The sequence below is a fragment of the Haliotis rubra genome, unplaced genomic scaffold (assembly GCF_003918875.1).
Source record: "Haliotis rubra isolate DU_JTF1 unplaced genomic scaffold, ASM391887v1 Scf554, whole genome shotgun sequence".
Taxonomy (NCBI): Eukaryota; Metazoa; Mollusca; class Gastropoda; order Lepetellida; family Haliotidae; genus Haliotis; species Haliotis rubra.
In genome coordinates, this window is record NW_025767251.1 from 19,951 (window position 1) to 43,355 (window position 23,405).

The window sequence follows — 23,405 nt, forward strand, 5'->3', positions numbered from 1 at the left end:
TCCTCCACCGACACAGGGGCGCAACCCACGGCAAACGGGTTGGTGGACCAAATATACCCCCGGGTCCACAACGGGGGTTGAAGAGCGCTTAGCGTTACCCACCACCCACCACGAGGAGGTGGCTTTCACGGGTGCCTAGCTGTAAACGGAACTCAATGATCTCAAGTATAAAAATAAATGCAGTAACTACGTCTTTCAAAGAAATGATGTACAACAAACGTTCATTATAACCATAAGCCGATGTTTTAGACAACAGATGTCCTGTGATGATTCGCGTTAGAATTGGTCTTCAGCAACCCATGATGGTCGATAGAGTCGACTAACGGGATCTCAGGACCAGGCTCCCGTACAATGTTGATGCATGTTATCGTATCTCTACACCATCGGTGCCACTGAAGCCAATAACTCTATGGTCAGGTGCAGACTCGAATATTCACAGACCGCTCTCATATACATTGAATATTGCTGAGTGCAGCGTTAAGAGCAATGATTAAAACATGCCTTGAGCACCATACAAAACACACAATTTGTCGATTTCGAATAGAATAATGCATGTGCCAATATAATTAATTTGAACACATAAATGGGCCTGATTGGGTTTCGTTACAACACTGATAAGATTACCGGACACCGTTTGCTGGAATCAGGTTTATTCAGGTCCTCCCCAGACACTGCCCGCCTCTTGTTACATGAACATATGTCAACTCACCGGAGCTGTGGTTTCATACATCGGATATCCTCGCTCGAGAGGAAACGTGCTGCCGGTGCTCGGCGACTGGGGTGGAGGTTTACTGCAGCTGTCTCGTCTGGCCGACTCAGTAAGTATGTTTTGTATTTACTATGGTATCTAGCAATAGAAAACTAACGTATGGAAGCAGTTGTATCAGTGACGGCATCAGATGACGAGCTAGGGTCCTCTGTTACTTGTTGATTGAGTGTTGTTTAACGCCGCACTCGGCAATATCCCAGCTATATAACGGCAGTCGGTAAATGATCGAGTCTGGTCCAGATTATCCAGTGATCAACAGCATTAGCATCGTTCTACGCAATTGGGAACCGATGACATGTGTCAACAAAGTCAGCGAGCGTGACCACTCGATCCTGTCTGTTGCCTTGTACGACAAGCATGGGTTACTGAAGACCAATTCTAACCCGGATCTTCACGAGTTCTATAACTTGTAATTGGTCTTCAGCAACCTATATTGCCTTTGTGAAGATCCGTGCCATAATTGGTCTTTCAGCACCCCATAATTTTCCTTGTGAAAATCCGTGTCATAATTGGTCTTTCAGCAACCAATATTGTCCCTTGTGAAAATCCGTGTCATAATTGGTCTTTCAGCAACCAATATTGTCCCTTGTGAAAATCCGTGTCATAATTGGTCTTTCAGCAACCAATATTGTCCCTTGTGAAAATCCGTGTCATAATTGGTCTTTCAGCAACCAATATTGTCCCTTGTGAAAATCTGTGTCATAATTGGTCTTTCAGCAACCCATATTGTCCCTTGTAAAGATCCAAAGATTATGCTATGGGGCCAAGCTAGAATGGTTAATCCCAACACCACGGTTTCTGCATAGCATAGGTCATGCTAATCTGTTGATTCCGAAATCTAGATTCGAAACGATTTCTGCAAGTTCTATTATGGTCTTTTATCATTTGGGTATAATTCTGAGACAGTTACATTTATTAAAAACACGTTTAGAAAGGTGAATGTATATAGCCAGGTGCAACACTAAGTAAAAGATTTAATCAGATAATCACCGTTTGATGGTCAGGAATGAGATGGAAGGCAGGAGGTGAACTTGGGCAATCTGGAGACAGGATATGTTGCCGTGCACGGCTTCACAACAGACACATCAAAGCATGTACAGCTCTTTTCACATGCAACTTACTCGCATCCCACACATGCTTATACTGGAATATTGATGAAAGCAGCGTACATCATACCGACCCGTGCCATTATGCCAGGAATTGCAGTAAGGGTTACTTTCTCCTCCGATGACCAGGGGTAGTCTAGTGGTTAAAGCGTTTGCTCGTCACGCTAGGTACAATGTGGGAAACCCATTTCTGGTGTCCCTCGCTGGACTATTGCTAAAAGCATACCCTCTCCTCCTATGAGCTCGTTATAATTCTTCATAATAACTTACTGACATTCAACCAACTGTCACAAGCAAGAGAGCGTGTTAGCTCACTAAAACATACGCAAGTGGGCTGTGCAGCCTGTGGTTTTAGCGGGACGTGAACTGTCCCATGTTATTAATTTACACGTGACCTTTGTATGGAAACATGACCTGGTTTGTGAAACAAGCATGCTGTTATAAACATTTGCCCCAGAACGACAGAGTCGTTTACGAAGGCACAGATGGCCCAGTAGTCTGAGTGCACTGACTGGACAGGGTTACCTCCCTTAGTTGTTTAAGCCTGTAGAAGGAGCGAGTTCGATTCCCTGGATCTTATCTCAATCTAATTTGTAGTGTTTTAAACAATATCACCAAATTGATCTCCAGATGTAGATAGTGTGTGTGTGCGTGTGTGAGAGAGAGAGAGAGAGAGAGAGAGAGAGAGAGAGAGAGAGAGAGAGAGAGAGAGAGAGAGAGAGAGAGAGAGAGAGAGAGAGAGAGAGAGAGAGAGAGAGAGAGAGAGAGGTGTTTGTGTGAGGATAAATATGTGTTTGTGTGTGCATATATGTGCGTATGTGTGAGTGAATGAGCGTGTGCACGCGTCTTGCATGTGTATGTGCTACTCCACCAAGTGCATGAACAACACTTACCACATTTTAATGTCGTTAGTGTGACGCGACCGGGGCCCGAACCGTCATCGTCATTTACTCTCTGTCCCCAACTGATCCTGATGAATAGACCTCATTTAAGAGTAGACACATTAAAACCAAAACGTGTGTGTGTGTACGTTTTGGGGAATGCGCTACATGCTCTAGTTGAAAGTTAAGAAGGAACTGGGCGTCGATGACTAACTCTGTACATCAATACTGCTATGTTACTACTGAGTCATAAGCGTATGCACTGCCTGGTAGAGCCTGATGGAGCTATGAAACATGATTCTGACGGTGTCTAAAATCCCATTGTTTATGTTGTTTTCGAGCTGAACAAAAACACATGAGATCGATATCCTTTCATGAAGTGATGTCGAGACTGTTGCAATCGTACCTTGATTAGTTTCCTTTATACACAGGCACACGTTGTATGTACTTCCGGTGTTGACCGCCATTATAACAACCCGTCAAGTAGTGAGATGCGTTGGAACCGTTGTTTCAGAGTCTCTCTGGGGACAGATATGTTGTCGTTTGTCATTTAGCTGATTGTGACTTTGACAAGGGAGTTAATGCATTGCACTTGACAGCATTAACAATGCATGTAACGGGAATGTTGAGCGATGGGATAAGTGAGAAAAACATAGGCAGCTGGTCCAGGACTTTCAATATATTGTCAAATCAACACATATAACGTAGATATATTTGGACTATTTGTTGCTCAATGTCATTATAGTCTACTCTGTTGTTAGTGTACGTGGGGAAGTCTGGGGACATCACAATAGGTGAATGGGTCACGTGAACTTTTATCCAGCAATCAACGTCAAGGCTTCGGAAATTCTCGGCATGTATATGGAAAGTGATGTAAAACGGTCTGTTTCGGATATTTCATACACCATGTTGATACTAAAGATCTTGGCACTGACACCAACACGACCGAGGAACATACATGTATCTGAGGGATATAGTTTTCGATTACAGTCGACATTCCGGAATTGAGGTGAGACTCGAATGAAGCGGAATCGTTTTGCAAAGTTGACTTCTGATTGGCTCAACAACCCACCCATCATTCTGTCTTATTGGTCGAATCGTTTTGGAGCGCTGACATTTGATTGGCTTAGGAATCCACTCATCATGCTTTCTGACTCTTCGAATCAGTTTGGAAAGTCGGCGTCTGATTGGCTCAAGAACCCACACATCATTCTTTTAGATTGGTGTGTTGAGATCCGCTCAGGCCTAAGGTTCACCGAGTGCGTGCGTGCGTGCGTGCGTGCGTGCGTGCGTGCGTCAGGTCTTGCACCCTTGGATCGGTAATTCAACACACACGTACAAGTCCCCTTAATATGAAAATGGTAGTTAATAACCAAAAGTATCTGTCAAGGTTAAAGTTGGGTAGGAATGTACGGCTGTGTGTAGTTAAGAATGCCTAACTTGTATGTATTTGAAAATGCGTAAATGATGTTCCCTTAGTCTGACTTTCTCCGACTTGATGACCTTGGCAGTGAGATAAATTAAAGCGAATCACTTAATATTGATGATGTGGTGGTACAACAAGTTTAATTTATCTTTACAGAATATTCGTTAACAAGGAGCAATAACCGTCTGTCTTTAGGCTAGTCCGGTGAGTATATATTTCTTGGATGTTTGATCGAGAGAAACACTTTTTTCTTTCTTTGATTCAAAGCACATATTTACTCAGAAATAAACAGCCATTGTTTAGCAGGTGTACATGCTTTTAATCCGAAACCTAAGCATATGTGCAGGTATTTTGTGGATGACTTATATTGTGGGGCTCCTCGTCACTCAAAATTAATGAAAAAGGCAATTAACGGAATCGGGTGGTGAGGTTCGCTGACTTGGTTGCCACATGTCATCGTATCCCTGTTGCATGGAAATATGTCGATCACTGGATAGTCTGGTCCAGACCGCAGGCATATAGTTGCAATATTGCTGAGTGCGGCGTTACTTAATAAAGAAATAAACAAACAAACGAACAATCAATAAGAATTAATGTCAGTGTATAGCCTTCTTTCTACATTGTTTCTGAGGGTAACTGTTGGTTTCTTCTGTTTTCAGACGGTTTGCCATATATGGACCTGATCGATACAACAACAATCATCATGGCAACAGTCGATGAAAACATCACCTTACACACCAATGTGACAACGCCTATGTATCCAGCAGAATATTACAGGTTAAGAGAAATAGTTGACTTTCTTAACACATACTACATTTGGATTATATTTGCGTTTGGATTTCCCGGAAATACGTTAAGTTTGCTTGTCATCAATAGAATGTCGAAGACAGGTTTGACAACGTCGTTATTTTACGCAGCCGTGCTGTCTTCTGTCGACAACATCACCATCATCTTAAAGATCATAGAAAACCAGACCAGACAGATGAAAATGGCGATCGATGAAACCGGATGTCAGTTTTTGTTTTTCTTTGGTCTGACATGCGCAGCATCAGCCAACTGGATTCTGATGGTAATATCAGCAGAACGTTTTACGGCGGTTGTGTTCCCGTTGAAGGTGGTGTTGGTGTGGTCGTTGAAGCGGGCAGTTGTCATCATAGTCGGCGTCGTCGCGTTCCTCTGCTTCATCCACAGCCACATCTTCATCACCGTCACTCATTACAAATATTACACGTGTACAGTCAAAGAACAGTTCCACAAATACCTCACGATCTGGTTCTTCATTAGTGCCTCCGTTTTCGCCTTGATTCCTGCTGGGGTCTTATTTGTATTGAACACAGTCACTGTTCTGATCATGCGCAAATCCACAACAAAACGTAAAGTAATGACGTCGGCATATGGCCAAGTTCATCGCACCGTTCGACGTCAGGAACGACATATGACCGTCATGCTCGTCGCTCTGGCCATCGGCTTCCTAGTCCTCAACATACCACGCTGCGTGTACGTCATCACCTTCAACTACGTCTGTGTGGGAGACGATGACGTTATGTGTAATACCAGAAAATTGTTTTTCGACGTTTTGACGACACAAATCGCGGACTCGAACCATGCCGTCAATTTCTACCTCTACTTAATGGCGGGGAGGAAGTTTCGAGATCATTGCATGAAGGTATTACGATGCCGAAGACCAACATTCTTGCGAATTCCCTCCCAGTCGTCCGAACTCCCCTTCACGGAGTCAAGCTAATGTTGTCATGGGGTATCTTTCACAAATTCGTTGTTATATTTATATCATTGCAACTTGACTACGATTCCCTACCCCTATTCTAAGTTAATTCTCTGAGCCTTGCGAATCTACAAGTTGCTCAATGTCATGTATCAACGTCAAACGTCAATAAAAGCATCTATGAAATAATTATTATATTTGTGTTGTATTTAAATAGGTACAAACACTGAATCTGTGTTTCACCACCTATTGACGGCCTCCATTGTGGTTTAGATGCCTGGAGATTAGGAGGTTGGTGGTTCGGTCCCCGGTTGTGTCACACCAAATGACGTTATAAGATGGTACTTGTTTTTTCCGTGCCTGGTGCTCCACTGAAAGAGTGGCTCCGAGTATCCATGTTGAACAACGGCATGGTATCTCACTCGACCAGTACTATAGAACATCCTTCCAGACAAGTGCAAACCAGTACAATGGTAATACTTGCTACTAGTACTAGTGTCAGACAGTACGACAGAGAGACACTGTACTTCACCATATCTTGAAAGCCATCATATTAAACAATAATTCACCCTCTAATCCTTCATCTTATTGTAGGAGCTATGGAGTAGCTTAGTGGTTAAAGCATTCAGTCCACGCCGAAGGCCTACTTTCGATTCTCCGCATGGGTACCGTGTATGAAACCCATTTCTGTTGTCCCCCCGCCGTAATATTACTGGAATATTGCTAAAAGCGGCGTAAAATCCGATTAAATTACTCTTGTTTTGGTATCATATGACGAGAAGCAGTATTGCCTCCATCGAGAACAGTGTTCATATAAAAGGTGTCAAAATTCCATGTGTAGTTGTATCTAACCGGCAGGGAAGACACGGTTCTGTGGACAACTGTTGCTCAGCATTGTTTTACACTGACTGACAATATTCCAGCAACATCACGGCGGGGGACACCAGAAATGGGCTTCACACACTGTACCCATGTGGGGATCATTGTTTTACAAGTGAAACAAGAGGTCACATGGAAACAGGGATATCAATAGGCCAACATCCCTATAATGCTTTTCGTAAGAGGCTCAGTTTCGTGTCCAGGGCCACCTTGACTGATTGTATGACATCGTCACGAGTTGCCCTGATTTGCCTTGCCCAGAATAGATCTATAGCGGATACAGCTTGACTATTGCTGACTACGTTAAAAAGCAATGGTTGGATGGTTTAGTGCTTAACGCCGCACTCAGCAATATTCCAGCTATATGGAGAGGGTTGTAAATAATCGAGTCTGGACCCGACAATCCAGTGATTGACATCATGAGCATCGATCAAGGCAACTGGGTTCAATGACATGTGTCCACCATGTGTCCAATCAATCCTGACCACCCTAAGTTAGTCGCCTCTTACGCCACGTTTAGTCAGGGCAGTATGTATGCATGAGGACCTATTCTTGAAAAGCAAATGCCTCAATGATCGGAAGAAGGGAAAAGATGGTTCGGAAATGTGGCCAAAAATACGATCGAAACCGGAAATCTAATTCCAGCAGGATGTAGATTATTATTTAATTATGAAAACGTCTTGCACTGAATTTTGTTAAAAGTCATAAATGTGGACAAGAGAACGACTCGTCTTGTCAGTGAATATGTACATAGGTGCTGGTTGTATCTTGTGTGGGAGAGAACTCGTGTGTGAGAAATCGTGACGGCCAGGGATTGCGTTGGTGATCGAAGCGTCTGTAAAATGTGAACAAATAATCAATGGCAACAACCATAAAATCTTAACTCTTTTTGTGAACTAGTCTTACGACAAGATATATACTGGACAAAAATAGTTAGGGATATATGTAAATTTTGAAATTATGAATAATCATCTATTTATTAATTGATACACTGATAAAATATCAATCATACAAATACTAATATCCCAAACTTATTTGTGCAGAAAATATGATAGAGGTAGGATGACGGGGAACTTGAAATCTGACGAGAAACCAACTTTCTCGGACGTTTGACCCACTTCAGATGGTCCGTGATTCGCGTTTAAGCACAAAGTTGGACATTATATGGCCGCTAAAACCACATCGTGTTTGTTGTGTAATGCCTCAATGGGGGTAGTGAGTTTAGTTTTACGCGGCACTCAGCAATATTCCAGCTATATGGCGGCGGTCTGTAAATAATCGAGTCTGGACCAGACAACCAGAGATCAACAGCATGAGCATCGAGATGCGCAATTGGGACACGATGGCATGTGTCAACCAAGTCAGCGAGCCTGACCATCCGATCCCTTTAGTCGCCTCTTACGACAAGCATGGGTTACTGAAGGTTCATTCTAACCCGGATCTTCACGGGTGTCCAATTTTTGTAGTTAATATGCGAAAGTGTGACATATCTGTTACACTAAGTTCGGCCTAACTACACTCTTACGACAAGCATGGGTTACTGAAGATCAATATTCTAACCCGGACCTTCACGGGTCAATGCCTCAATGGACCAGATAGGAGCTCTTGGAGGGTGGTTAGTAAATAATCACATCTGCACCAGACAATCCTTTGACTGACATCATGATCAACGCAGTAAGGATGTGGTGACGTCAACGGAGAAAGCTAGCCTTACCATGATCCAATAAGTCGCCTTCTACAGGAGGTAGCCTGTGTGAGAACAAGGAGCAACATAAGAGTAAGGGATGAGGAAAGAGCAAGATAAGGTGTGAGATAAGGGTAGGGGGTGAGATTAGATGTGAGATAAGGGTAGGGGGTGAGATTAGGTGTGAGATAAGGGTAGGGGTTGAGATTAGGTGTGAGATAAGGGTAGGGGGTAAGATGAAGGAAGGGTGAGATCAGGGTAGGGTCAGATCAGGACAGGTGTGAAATTAGGTTAGGTTTGAGATAAGGGTAGATGTGAGATAAAGGTAGGGGTAAGATAAGGTGAGTGAGTGTGTTTAGTTTTACGCCACACTCAGCAATATTCCAGCTATATGGCGGCGGTCTGTAAATAATCGAGTCTGGACCAGAAAATCCAGTGATAAACAGCATGAGCATCGATCTGCACAATCGGGAACCGATGACATGTGTCAGCCAAGCAAGCGAGCCTGACCATCCGATCCCGTTAGTCACCTGTTAAGACAAGCATGGGTTACTGAAGGTTCATTCTAACCCGGATCTTCACGGGTGTCCAATTTATGTAGTTAATATGCGAAAGTGGGACATATCTGTTACACTAAGTTCGGCCTAACTGAGGTAGGGAGATACGAAATGTACAAAAAAAATGACTTTACTCAGGAGAGATTAGTGCATAAAAGCAATAAGTCCAAAGCGACTTACATTGAACAGAGAATGGCTTTACGCAAATTAGTGTGCGAGGATATTGTATTACAAAGGGCACTTTTTAAACTTCCATTTTGATGTTAGACTTAGCTGACGTAAAAAATAATAACTTTAATACAGAAACTGCTAAGGATGTAGCTACCATGGAGTCTCGCTATCACTATATTCCACACGGTGTTGTGTGCAATCACAAGCATGACTCTTGATATGGATACGCTGATTGCTAATGTCTATTAGCATTTCATGCAGGAGAGGAAAAGGGGAAACCGCTCGTTAGTGCAGCCCTGGGCCTGCCATGTCGGAAAATGTATTTAGTAACAAACAAAAACAGGGGTCGTCTCAAAGGCAAAACCAGGACGCAAACACAAATTGGATAGCTTTTATAAGGGGATCATAAGGAGAGCAGTATATAAGTTGTATGACAGGAAGATATCCCACCAACCTTCGTACCATCCAAGGAAGCGATCAATGATACCATTAATGTATCTAGAACAACTTGTATCACTGCAATCCGTGAAATGGGGTTCAGGTATAAAGCAAGGGTGGAGTGGAGTGTTTCGTGAAAAGTATTCAGTCCTCATCCTCATCATCTCAGAAGTATCGCCAAATACCAGGAGTTGGGTTTTCAGATTGTATACCTCGATGAGACCTGGGTGAACAAGAATCACTCCACAGATTACACGTGGCTACCGTCAGATGGCACATGCAACACGGTTCCAACCATTCCATCCGGTAAAGGTGACCAAGAGCGTACGTTGGGGATAGACGGAAGACAAAAGTCAGCGATATGAGTTGAGGACACGTGACAGAACGCACACCGGGACCGAGTGACCAATGTTCTCGATGCGGACATCCGCTCTGTCACTTACACACATTCAGAAGTCGGACGGCGATTCTTCATGGTAGACGTAGTCGTTAGTAAGGCGACGGCCTTGACCGACGCCACGATTAGCCTTACAATCCGTCAGCTTCTGTCGATGATCTGGGCCCGTCTCGTCTCCCCGACTGATGTCAGTCAGGTTTTATACATTGTGACATTACGCCACGTTGTGCAAGGGCACTGACTTATGCACATGTACACACGTAAGATCCGCCGACGTAGGGAGGTGTTAATTGACATTTACTGTTAGCATGGAGAATTAAGGTTCCTGTCCGGAGGTGGTTTATGATAAGAGGGGATACACCGAATGTTTGCTGAATACATTAAACAGACAAAGTAGATACAGCTTCGGTGCACTTTGGAGATATATTGAAACAATTAGGTCGTTTGAATATATGAAGTTCTAAATAAATTTATTGAAGTGGTTTAATCTATGACAAAGGTAACCGCCTAATCGTTCTTCACGCTGGTCTGATTGACGGATGCAACTCCTCTTTTAGGCAAAAATCTTCATCTGGTGATTATCACCAGGAGAAGTGCCTGTTCCTTGAGTGGATGGAACATCAGCTCCTAAATCGTCAGGGCAATCCTAGCGTCATCTTTATGGATAACACCAGTTATCATAACCTCGGTGTACCGGAAACAGTAACCCCACCATGTGTTACCGTAAGGCTCAAATGCAAGAATTTCTGATCTCGTGCAAGGTGTCCTTTAGACAGGCAGACACCAAAGTACAGCTGATGGAGAAAATCAGACAGCACGGGAAACCCTTAGTCTACAGATCACAGCAGCATGGCCACGTTGTCTTACGAACTCCAGTGAGACTTTGTGAGCTGAATCCAATTGAGCAGATCTGGGCTAACTGTAAGGTCTTTGTAGCCAGTCACAAAACGTCCTTTTGGATGTCTGATGTCAAAGACCTTGTCCATGCATGTTGTGCCAGAATGACACCAGTAGTATGACAAAAGGCAGCGGACCATGTCCTGGGCATCGAGGCAACCTATCGACAGCGTGATGGCCTCGGCGTCGGCGTCGGTCGTGCCAGATTGACCTTCATCACACCTGCCAGCTTCCGGTTCAACGGAGTGAATAAACATGAATAAGCAGAAATTAAAAAGAAATATCATAATTTTGCCATTATTGGAGAATATTTATCTTATCTGCCGTTGTTTCTGCTAGAACTTTTTCTGAAAAAGCACTTCTGACGTAGCAGGGTGTAAGAAAGCAGGGGAGGTTACTCCGCAAGTAGTTATTTTGGGGGATATACAAGGAAGTAAAATGTGGTCATACAATCTGGTTCTTCACTCTGTTGAACCGGAAGCTGGCAGGAGTAATGGAGGAAAAGAACGATTTGATATGCCACGAGTGGCCCATAAAAATGTTGAATGAAATCTATTTTACGTGAGTAATTATTGAAAATGAGGTTGGAAATCTGAGACCACAAACCTGCTCTCTGACGGATTCCACTCCGACTCCGGTGATTCAGAGGTTGATGACACCTGAACACTACCAGCCATGTTAGAATATAACTAAATTGTTATACTGACTTACTGAGTTTGGTTTTACGCCGCTTTTAGCAATATTCCAGCAACACCACGGCAGGGGACACCAGAAATGGGCTTCACACATTGTACCCATGTGGGGATTCGAACCCGGGTCTTCGGCGTGACGAGCCAACGCTTTAACCACTAGGCTACCCCACCGCCCCTAAATTGTTATACGTTGAGATGGTGTCACAGACGGTGGTTGGGGTCGGGCTGGGGAATAGTGAGTGAGTGAGTGAGTAAAATTTTCGATCGCGTCGGCAATATTATAACCATATAGCGATGAAAACAAGGCAACCATTTTAAAATATCTGTCTACAAAGGATAGTAACATAGATGGGTATATCACGGTTTTAAAATATAACCAACATGACCACAATTAAAATAAGAAGACAGGAGATTCACTAGATTCATTCTGACCAATTAAAACCAGGCTATAAACCACTAACAACCAAAGTTTGACCACATTACTGGGGATCAAGGGCTGGGGAATAGAGATATCAGTTAAGATAAGATACTCCTTTAGGGACATTACAAACCTATCTCCGATTTTCTCTGCAGTACAGTAGGATCCTTCCAGAATCGGGTAGACCTCTGCCGTGACTTTGCACCGATTATTTCTAATCCCAGGTTTTGAAGTACACGTTTCGAAACCTCATATCAGGTTAAATTCCGACCATTTCATAACCTAGGTTTTGAAATGGTTGTTATTTAACCTGATATAAGGTTTTGAAATGACCATTATTTATAATTGAGACAACTCTGTCTTGCTATGACTGATCGTAAAATATCTCATTGTTGAAAACTTCCAATACATAGTGGCGATAACTGGTTTCGAACCTGTAACTCTTCGCTCTAGATATGGTAAGGTAGATGTGGTTTCGTTTTGAAAAGTGTGTGAGGGGGTGGGTGGGGGGGTGGGGTGGTATTTCAACATTATGTTATTTGCACTTGTGTAACTTTTAGAGATACATAGTAATAGCCTAAAAAACAGTTTTGCCTGTTGTAGAAGACTAGGCAACGTGTGTAATCAATCTCCAAAACGTCCTTGACGGCACTGCACACTTGCATATTTAACAAGATACAGAGAAACCATTATTCAACGTGAACACATTTACGTCAAAACACACTTCAAAACAAGATGTGTTCTTACCATGTACGCTATTATTCTGAGTAGGTAGCAACTGATCCTGATTAATACACGCGGCATAAAAAGGTGCACTTTCGATGCATATTGAATGAAGGGTTTTTAAGTACATAGGAAATTGTAACAACGGGAGCAGATTTATATACACTACACTTCGAGTATGTAAATTACATAGCATTTTCAAGCTATGTCATAATTTTGCTAAATGCTACTTGGGAAATGAAAAGAATGAAAGAAGCATGGCCACAGCACTACTAAGATGCGCATGCGCCTTGACCTTATGATATTACGCGTGCGCAACGACAGCGTCTAAAACGCGAGAACGTGAGAAAATGAAATGTCGCGATTTCGTGTTTTTTGTGGCAATATTTGACAGCATGTGCAAACGGCGCGCTGGCGACTTTTGACAAAAAGTGCTATGTACCCAAAATGCGAGATCGCGAGAATGTCCCTTACAGTGCTTCCATACAAAACACGAGAATTTCTAAACCGTAACAGAAATTTGGTAGATAACAATATGATTTAAGACAATCTACAGCATTTGAAAACAAACAATCCTGGTTACCTTTCCTTTTTATGTCTGACTTTTTCACGGATGGTCAGGTGGTCAGGCGGTCAGATGGTCAGGCGGTCAGGTGGTCAGGTGGTCAGGCGGCCAGGTGGTCAGGTGGTCAGGTGGTCAGGTGGTCAGGCGGTCAGGGTCAGGTGGTCAGGTGTAATGTTGCCCAGTGGCCGGATGCACGTTAGTTATGTTAGGACTGAATGTTGTCAGTTGTGAGTAGTTGTAAGAAATGGGTAGGTTACAGGTCAAAGGGACGGATATGTCATTGGTCCAAGGTTTTGGTAGCTGTTATTTGTAAGAAATAGGTAGGTTACAGGTCAAAGGGACGGATATGTCATTGGTCCAAGGTTTTGGTAGCTGTTATTTGTAAGAAATAGGTAGGTTACAGGTCAAAGGGACGGGTATGTCATTGGTCCAAGGTTTTGGTAGTTGTTATTTGTAAGAAATGGGTAGGTTACAGGTCAAAGGGACGGATATGTCATTGGTCCAAGGTTTTGGTAGCTGTTATTTGTAAGAAATAAGTAGGTTACAGGTCAAAGGGACGGTATTTCATTGGTCCAAGGTTTTGGTAGCTGTTATTTGTAAGAAATGGGTAGGTTACAGGTCAAAGGGACGGGTATGTCATTGGTCCAAGGTTTTGGTAGCTGTTATTTGTAAGAAATGGGTAGGTTACAGGTCAAAGGGACGGGTATGTCATTGGTCCAAGGTTTTGGTAGCTGTTATTTGTAAGAAATGGGTAGGTTACAGGTCAAAGGGACGGGTATGTCATTGGTCCAAGGTTTTGGTAGCTGTTAGTTGTAAGAAATGGGTAGGTTACAGGTCAAAGGGACGAATATGTCATTGGTCCAAGGTTTTGGTAGCTGTTATTTGTAAGAAATGGGTAGGTTACAGGTCAAAGGGACGGGTATGTCATTGGTCCAAGGTTTTGGTAGCTGTTAGTTGTAAGAAATGGGTAGGTTACAGGTCAAAGGGACGGGTATGTCATTGGTCCAAGGTTTTGGTAGCTGTTAGTTGTAAGAAATGGGTAGGTTACAGGTCAAAGGGACGGGTATGTCATTGGTCCAAGGTTTTGGTAGCTGTTATTTGTAAGAAATGGGTAGGTTACAGGTCAAAGGGACGGGTATGTCATTGGTCCAAGGTTTTGGTAGCTGTTAGTTGTAAGAAATGGGTAGGTTACAGGTCAAAGGGACGGGTATTTCATTGGTCCAAGGTTTGGTAGCTGTTATTTGTAAGAAATGGGTAGGTTACAGGTCAAGAGGGACGGATATGTCATTGGTCCAAGGTTTTGGTAGCTGTTATTTGTAAGAAATGGGTAGGTTACAGGTCAAAGGGACGGGTATTTCATTGGTCCAAGGTTTTGGTAGCTGTTATTTGTAAGAAATGGGTAGGTTACAGGTCAAAGGGACGGGTATGTCATTGGTCCAAGGTTTTGGTAGTTGTTATTTGTAAGAAATGGGTAGGTTACAGGTCAAAGGGACGGGTATGTCATTGGTCCAAGGTTGTGGTAGCTGTTATTTGTAAGGAATAGGTAGGTTACAGGTCAAAGGGACGGGTATGTCATTGGTCCAAGGTTTTGGTAGCTGTTATTTGTAAGAAATGGGTAGGTTACAGGTCAAAGGGACGGATATGTCATTGGTCCAAGGTTTTGGTAGCTGTTATTTGTAAGAAATGTGTAGGTTACAGGTCAAAGGGATGGATATGTCATTGGTCCAAGGTTTTGGTAGCTGTTATTTGAAAGAAATGGGTTGGTCACAAGTCAAGGGGCGTGTCGTTTTCATTGGCACAGTTACAGATATCACAGAGATCTAAGGTGCGAGTGAGTGATCTAGGTACTGGTAGGTCTGTGGTCTAAGGTGCAAATTACTTGATAGATTTTGATAAGTGGTTTGTGAATAGATAAATATTTCATTATTGGTAGTTTAGATTAGTAACTGAGATTGTTAGTGGCTGTACCCTCAGAGTGTTGAAGTATTGTAAAATTATTGTCCTCCTGAGAGGGTACGTAAGTCCCAAAGCATTCAAGGTGAATTTAAACCTACTATTATTTTTAATCGTGGTACATATGTATTTTCCAACAATCGCCAGTGGCTGAAGGGATTGTGTAAATCCAACTCGGGTCCATGCAAGTAGCAAAGGTACTGTAAGTCCTCATGGTCCCTAGTATGGTGATCTACCTTCAGTTGTTGGCGATCTATAATCTGTTTTTATATTGTCTCGTCCTCTATAGTTTACTGCCCTTCGTTGACAGGTGATTATAATTTATTTTTTAATCAATATAAATCTATAACTTGCTTTAGTCACGATATGGCTGAAATATTGCCGATGTGACTTAAAATCTTAACTCAATCACTCACTCTAAGGTGCGGTTAGCTCATGGTCTAAGATGCGGGTTGGCCTGTGGTCTAACGTAAGGATATGGTTTAAGCTCCGGGTAGGTCTGTTGTCTTATTAGGAAAAGCAGTGTATTTGTCAATGTGTGGGCAGATAAATGGTCAATGGTTACGGTAACTTAGTAGTCTAAGGTTAGCTCTGTGGTATAAGGTGTGGGTAATAATGATCTGATGTACTGGGTTTCAGTGGATACGGTTGCTGGTAGTTCCACACTCTAAGGTGCAGGTAATAATTATCTGAGGTGCTGGTCGCTCAGTGGATCGTGTTGCTGGCAGTTTCACAGTCAAAGGTGCAGGTAATAATTATCTGAGGTGCTGGTGGCTCAGTGGATCAGGTTTGGGCCAGTCTAAGGTGAAGGTAGTTCAGATGTCAGGATTGGTGAGGTTCCGTTGCAGGTTCAGTTCAGACAGTGAAGTGGCACTGCACCACTTTAACCTCATGATCCTCTTCAGGATGACGTCTTGTTGAAATTGATCTCATGGGGTATAGTCTGTCAGAAAACCTTTCGTGACGGTGTTTGGTCACGTTACTCAAAAACTACAGACCCGTGAAGATCCGGGGTAGGATAGGTCTTCAGCAACCCATGCTTGCCACAAAAGGCGACTATACTTGTCGTAAGAGGCGACTAACGGGATCGGGTGGTCAGGCTCGCTGACTTGGTTGACACATGTCATCGGTTCCCAATTGCGCAGATCGATGCTCGTGCTGATGATCACTTGATTGTCTGGTCCAGACTCGATTATTTACAGACCGCCGCCATATAGCTGTAATATTGCTGAGTGCGGCGTAAAACTAAACTCACTCACTCACTCACTCAAAAACTACAAGTACAATCGTTTTCTAATTTGGCATGATGCATCATCTACCATTGTGAATTGTGAATTTCATGAATTATGATTTGATGATAAAAAGTTGTCTATATAAGCTATCATAATGTCAAGACACAATAACAACTTAACTGTCAAGGCCGTTATGATTAATCGGAACATTGCCACCTGGCCATGCAAATGTGCATTATTTCACTACCAGTGAAGGACAAAAGGGATCATCTCAAAATCAGATACATCACATTATCAAATGAACTTGAACAATTTTTGGAAAATTGTTTATTGATATTGATACGTCAGTTGATATTTTGTTGAATATATTTCATTTCAGTGGTAGATCTAGGAATGTTAAAGAAAGTGGACCTAAGCCATCACAACCCGAATGGTTTGACAATGAATGTAAATATGCAATAAAACCCACAAATACACCTTTTTAAACCATTTCAGGAAATACCCGTCAACAAGGAATCTAAAAGCATACCATAATTATAGCAAAGAATAGGTTAAAAAATATGTGTGATAGGAAACACAAATATTATAATGAAACCGTAAGCAAAACCATTACTCAAGCAGTCATCAATAATGATGGGAAAGGCTTTTAGAAAGTTGTAAAACATATTCATCTAGGCGATCTGATAAGAATAATATTTTACCAGAAACATGGCATGAATATTTTAAAGGTTTATTAAATCCTGTATCACGTGATGACTGTGGCCAGGAGTGGGATGCTTATATTGGAAACTATATTCCTGAACATAGTTATGAACATTATACTGATTGTGTAAATGATGAACTGTCTCATGATATAACAATAGCAGATGTTATATCTGCAACAGACGATGCTAAACTGAATAAGTCACCAGGAGACGACGGTATTCCAACATAATTTTTAAAGAAAGTTAAGGATATGATTGCACCCTTCCTTGCTTTATTGTTTTCACAGATATTATGTTAAGGTCAATTCCCAGCTGCATGGACTACTGCTATCATATACCTATATATCAAAAACGGAAGTAATAATGAACCTAGTAAATATCGTTGTTGAACACTTTGTATACATTATTTACATCGATTCTATCATAAACAAGAGAATTAATACAGTTGTCGAGAATGAAGGTGTATTGGTGAATACCAAGGGGGGTTTAGAAAACATCATTTAACAGTTGATATCATATTCATTCTCCAATCTATTGTTCAAAAGCATATAAATCAAAGAAAATGCACGCTCTACTGTGTTTTCGTGGATTTCAAGAAAGCGTTTGAGATGGTTAACTGAAATATATTAGTTTATCTTCTTTTAAGAAATGGTATCCATGGAAAAATATTCCGTGATCTTCAGCATTTATACGACAACGTGCAATCTGCTGTAGTTGCCGGCGAAGGGAGAAAACTCTGATTAATTTGATTGTTCAAATGGTGTTAGACAAGGATGTACAATTAGTCCCTTGTTGTTCTCCATATTTATCAAAGAACATGTCGAATCCATGAGCAGTTAATTAAGTAATGGCATCTTTATATCAGATACTATGTATACTACCCATCAAACGTTTAGACTCTGTTACGGTTAATAAATTTGCCGTGACAAAAGTTTTAAGAGTCCCCTTTGAACCAGCAATAACAGAACACAGACAAGTCTAAAATATTCAAAAATATATTGAACAAACAATGAGCAAGCTACAGATATCTAGCACAATGCAATTGAATCACAAATCTAAAATATTAGGTCAGAAATATAAATATTAACTCACCATTGTCTTGACATTCACGGTGGGAACAGACATACTGATTGAAGGTTGTTTACAATGACAGTAGTTGTACAGATAGGCACGGTCTTGAAATGTTGACAGACAGACTTGACGATGGTAGGCAGATGTGTATCAGCTCGATGACGGCAGACAGATGTGTGTAACTCGAGTCATGTGATAAGTCCGTGGCACAACACAACAACCAGCCTTTTACATAGCGGACACAGTTCTAGAGCATTCTAGCAAAGCTAGGCTGTATCATTATCCACTCAGAATGTTCACGGAGACAGGAAGTCAAACAAAAAAAGGCCAGCAAAAGGGAGGCAACTCTGAAGTGCTATCAAAATCTCGTACCGCTAAAAATACAACTGCCATTAAACATATATGATGCGAGATGCGAGCAAAAACTCACACTTAAAAATTTAAACATTGTGACCCATAATAACTATCACCAAATTAATGATAATACAAATTACAAAAAACACTCTCTCGTAACAACTCACTTGTGTAAATGTAGCCACTTACTTCAGTCAACTTTTCTGAACTAGATTTTGCAAAATATTCCATACTTTTTTAAAGGTACTGTTCGTAAAGTTGAAAGGATTATTGTCATGAGTTCATCAAATGGTGAAACTCAGTGAAAATTGCCAATTTCTTAATAAAACTCAACACCAAAACTCAGCTGTTCACATGCACGATATTTGCACATACTTTTCAGCAATTTGATGTATGATCCTCTTGCAACCCATCTGCATAAGGTTTGCAGTTGCTTACCCCAAGTTGTAGAGAAATTCAACTCACTATATATATAGTGAGTTGTATAAGTGAGTCTCAACTTTTGATGGTTTCATTGGTAGTATATAATATCTTATCTCTACTATTTGCAGATGATCTCATGCTACTTGCCGATACCACAATTAAGTTGCAGTAACAATTAGACGATCTTCATCAATATTGTCTTAAATGGGGTATGGAAATTAATACTGTTAAGACAAAAATAAATATTTTTCGAAACGCAGGACTCTTATCAAGATTAGAGAAATGGACTCATAATAGAATTGATATTGAAGTTGTTAGTTTTTACAAATAGCTTGGAATAATGACAACACCAAAACTAGTTTGGAATAAAGCATGTACAGTTCTAGCACAACAAGCAAATACACCCCTATTTCCCAATACGATCACTCATAAGAAAATTTGACATATGCCCGAAAGATGCTTTTAAGATACTTGATTTAAATAATTTACCTATACTGATGTATGCCAGTGAAATATGGACTTATAAAGGAATGCAACAAATTGAAATTGTACATCGATCATTTTGTAAATTTGTTTTAAATGTTGGTAAATCATTTCCAAACTTTGCAATATATTCAAAATGTGGTAGATATCCACTTTATGTTAAATATTTTACAAAATGTATAATATATTGGGTAAGACTTGTTACAATGCTTTCACATAGATATCCAAAACAATGTTAAATGAAACTTGTAATCGTAAACGCCCTAATTCGGCAACCCACATAAAAAAAATTGTTATTTAAGTTCGGGTTTGGCAATGTTTGGCTGTATCAAGGTGTTGGAAATGAAGATAATTTTATTAAAATGTTTACAAACAGTCATCGAATCAAAACTGGCATTCTCAATTATTAGAAAAGAAACCTTTATGTTTATATTCATCCATTAAAACTGTTTTTAATCAAGAGTTGTATATAAATGCTGTGAAGAACCAAAAATACAGAAGGTCATTACTTTTATTTAGAAGAAATTTTAATCGTTCAAGTGTACAAAATGTTAGAAAAGGTTTTGTTATGCTGAAAATGATCATGCTAAATTTCCCCTGTATAATATATGCCAATTATATGATAGTCTCCGTATGGAATTAACTGTCTCTTTACAATATAACATACTTCCGGATAATTTTAAACATTTACTGAATTCAAATGATACAAATACTTTGTTTAGGTAAATACTTATATACCATATTTCCGGTCTATCTACAACAAATGTAACGCGCATATGCTTGTCTTTCTGTATATATTTGTATGAATAATGGATCATTTGACCTCGAAAAAAATAAAGATAATGATTATTATTATCAAATGATGCTTTGCCATTTAACATGAAGCATTTGCAAAATTCACAATGGTAGAACAATTGTAATGCATCATGCCAAATTAGAAAACGATTCTACTTGTAGTTTTTGAATAAACTGACGAAAAGTTTTCTGCCAGACTTTAGTGTCTGTTGTTCTTTAACGAAACATTAAAGTAATATTAGAGGTTTTTAGATAACTGAGTCTGAGCCTTTATGAACATCAGTCCACGCAGTTATGATAACGGGCATCGATCAAGACAGCAAGCCCTTCACCCAATCCACTGTGTTGCCTCTGACGACAAGTAAAGCGGAGAAGCTGGGGCTTGTTACATTACATGACATGTGACATGATCAGTGGATTTGAGGAATGGTGTAAAACTTGAGACACCCTAGTAAAACCGATGATCATGTACTTATATTAGTCCAAAGACGTCATAGAAATCGAAATGTATTGCACTTTTAAAACATCAATATCGGCATTTATCAAAAGTGAAAAGTCCAAGAAAAACCATCGCTCTTCGTACAGCCAGTGTCATACATGACTAAAACATTTATGTCCTTGCATCCATGTCGTGTTCGTATGTAAGCGTATAAGAGTCACTCTAAATCAAAATGAGAATCTCCATAGATGATACTCTCAACTTTATAAAAGAAATTACTTTGATCTACATGGAAGATAACTTCATTGACGTGGAAGATACTTTCAGCGAAGTCAATCATGAGATCATATTCCCGCAAATATAAGTATCATTCACATGATAACATTTACACCGTGGCACTAATATACATTCCTACTTTATGAAATAAACCAACCACTTTGCCACGTGTCAATTCATTGTTGAAAGATTGGAACAAGAACCGACTAGTAGTCTCATCATACTGATGACAGTAGTCGCTGTGTTCGCTCTACAGTCGATCACTGGTAGAAGTGATCTCAGGTTATCCTTGCCTCTAATCTTCGGTGGTCTACCTTGTTGCCGTGTCAAAACACTGGTGTGTATAGTCTTGTGCTGCACACACTGGTATTGAAACGTGTGTGCTTACCATCTACCTTGTGACAATTTCCAGATATTGTCACCATCGTCTTTTCATTGTCAGCCTGACATTGGTCCACAGCTTGGACATTGGTATTAAAACTTGTGTGCTTACCGTCAACATTGTGACAGTTTCCAGAGATTGGTACCATCGTCTTTAACTGTCTCCCCGACATTGGTGTCTACAGCTTAGAGTTCACTGTCTACCTGAACGTAAACCCTCAACAATAACATCTTAACAATACAATATGATACCAAAGTGCTCAGGGGACTTTGTGAAATTTCTCCTGGAGTTAGCAATTGCTCTCAACTTTCTCTCAACTTTTTCCTGTCCACGTCAAGCATGAAACAGTGTAAGCGGAAGAATATCAGGAACCTTGGAATCAAGTTGTGTCAGCTGAAATGTAATGAAAACAATCTATGTTCGGACTTTGAGTCCCATATTGAAACTCTACCCTGTCGTTTGTCAAGAAATGATTCAAAGAAGAATGAGAAGCAGGAAGGCCACATGAGTCTTTCACGGAATAATTCAAATGTAAGTAAAAGCGATAGAGGCCATTTCCAGAATTGTACAAAACAAGCAGTGTCTTTTCATTCCAACTAGATTCTAAGTATGTGCTTATGAATGGTCACTGTGGTGTTCTCTATGTCTATTTCAGTACTTATTAAGGCAACAGGCCTATAGTACACTACAATACAAATTATACAATCAGACATAGTATAAAATTATAAATAGAATTGTAAAAGCTTATCCAGCTAGATTGCACTTGATTGACTAATTTGCACTTATGTTAAATCTGTACATGAAGGCATGATAAATGAACATAGCTAAATCTTGAAGAACTTTACCATTTGTATTTGATGACAATAAATGAAATTTAGTTAAATTTGGGTATGTAAAGTAATAGGGTTGCAGGTATCTTTCTCTCAGTTGTAAGTAAACAGGACATACAAACAGAAAATGATACTCATCTTCAACTGAACTTAACTTACAAACATTAAAAATTCTTTGGTCCCGACTAATGTTTTTATTACGTCCCGTTTCAATAAAAAGATCATGGAAGGAACATCTAAAACGTGACAGAACAGTTCGGAACTTTTTAACGGTAATCTTATAAAGGTAATCTTCCTTAATTATTTTCTTATTTAAATAGTTTGTAATAAAAACACTTATTTGATAAAGCCAGGGAAGCAGTCCATGTCTGTATATACATATCTTTTAGCCTTTGTGTTAATGACAATACAAAATTTGATTTTGAATACACACTCTCATTTTGCCAAACTTGTCCGTAACCACTACTGAAAAGTAACTCTCTAACTCCAGTAACCCAGTTTATCTTTCCATTGTTATCATAAAGTAACATCATATTATAACATTTTTTAAGGAGTCTGTGTGAAGGCATATCAAGAAGTCTTAACCACTATTTGATAACCCTAATATTTGAGTGTAGATAAGTGGAAACCGAGCACACTCACCATATACCATCAGGCTAAGAATGTTTTACAGGCATATAAATGAGTTTTTTCTATCACATCAAACTTTTGTAAACCCCACACTTCTGAACCATATAATAAAATTGGGAGTATCTTAACATCAAATATTTTGAAAAATGATTGGTATGAAATACTTCCCAACAAACTCAAGTGTTTGAAAATACCTACAACAGTTTTTATGCTTGGATTGCTGCCTGATATGAATGTTTCTTCCATAACAGATCCCTACTGAAGTAAACACCTAGATATTTATAAAATCCTGTAGTTTCTAACTTTTCTCCTTTAAAGAACCAATACTCACTACGTGATAACTGCCCCCCCCCCCCTCCCCTTCTTAAATAAAAGAACTTTTGTTTTATTTATGTTGACTGTTAATTTTCATTCATCACAGTAAGTTTCCATGGTGTTCTCAGAATATCTGATGGCATTTATTGCAAACACATGCAAAGGCAAGTTAATTATATATCTGAAAAAAGC

General features: G+C 40.4%; 1 protein-coding gene across 1 annotated transcript; it reads left to right on the top strand.

Annotated features, from left to right (window-relative positions):
• The first annotated feature begins 737 nt into the window (after window positions 1-737).
• Window positions 738-6,095, top strand: LOC124253808. The gene is made up of 3 exons (XM_046687654.1): window positions 738-818; window positions 4,339-4,386; window positions 4,842-6,095. The coding sequence occupies exon 3, from the start codon at window positions 4,856-4,858 to the stop codon at window positions 5,924-5,926; it is 1,071 nt and encodes a 356-aa protein (XP_046543610.1). The 5' UTR covers window positions 738-818; window positions 4,339-4,386; window positions 4,842-4,855; the 3' UTR covers window positions 5,927-6,095.
• Window positions 6,096-23,405: the final 17,310 nt, after the last annotated feature.

What these genes read in the sequence shown, in the direction of transcription:
- LOC124253808 (XM_046687654.1), top strand. Translation starts at nt 4,856, where the DNA reads ATGGACCTGATCGATACAACAACAATCATCATGGCAACAGTCGATGAA.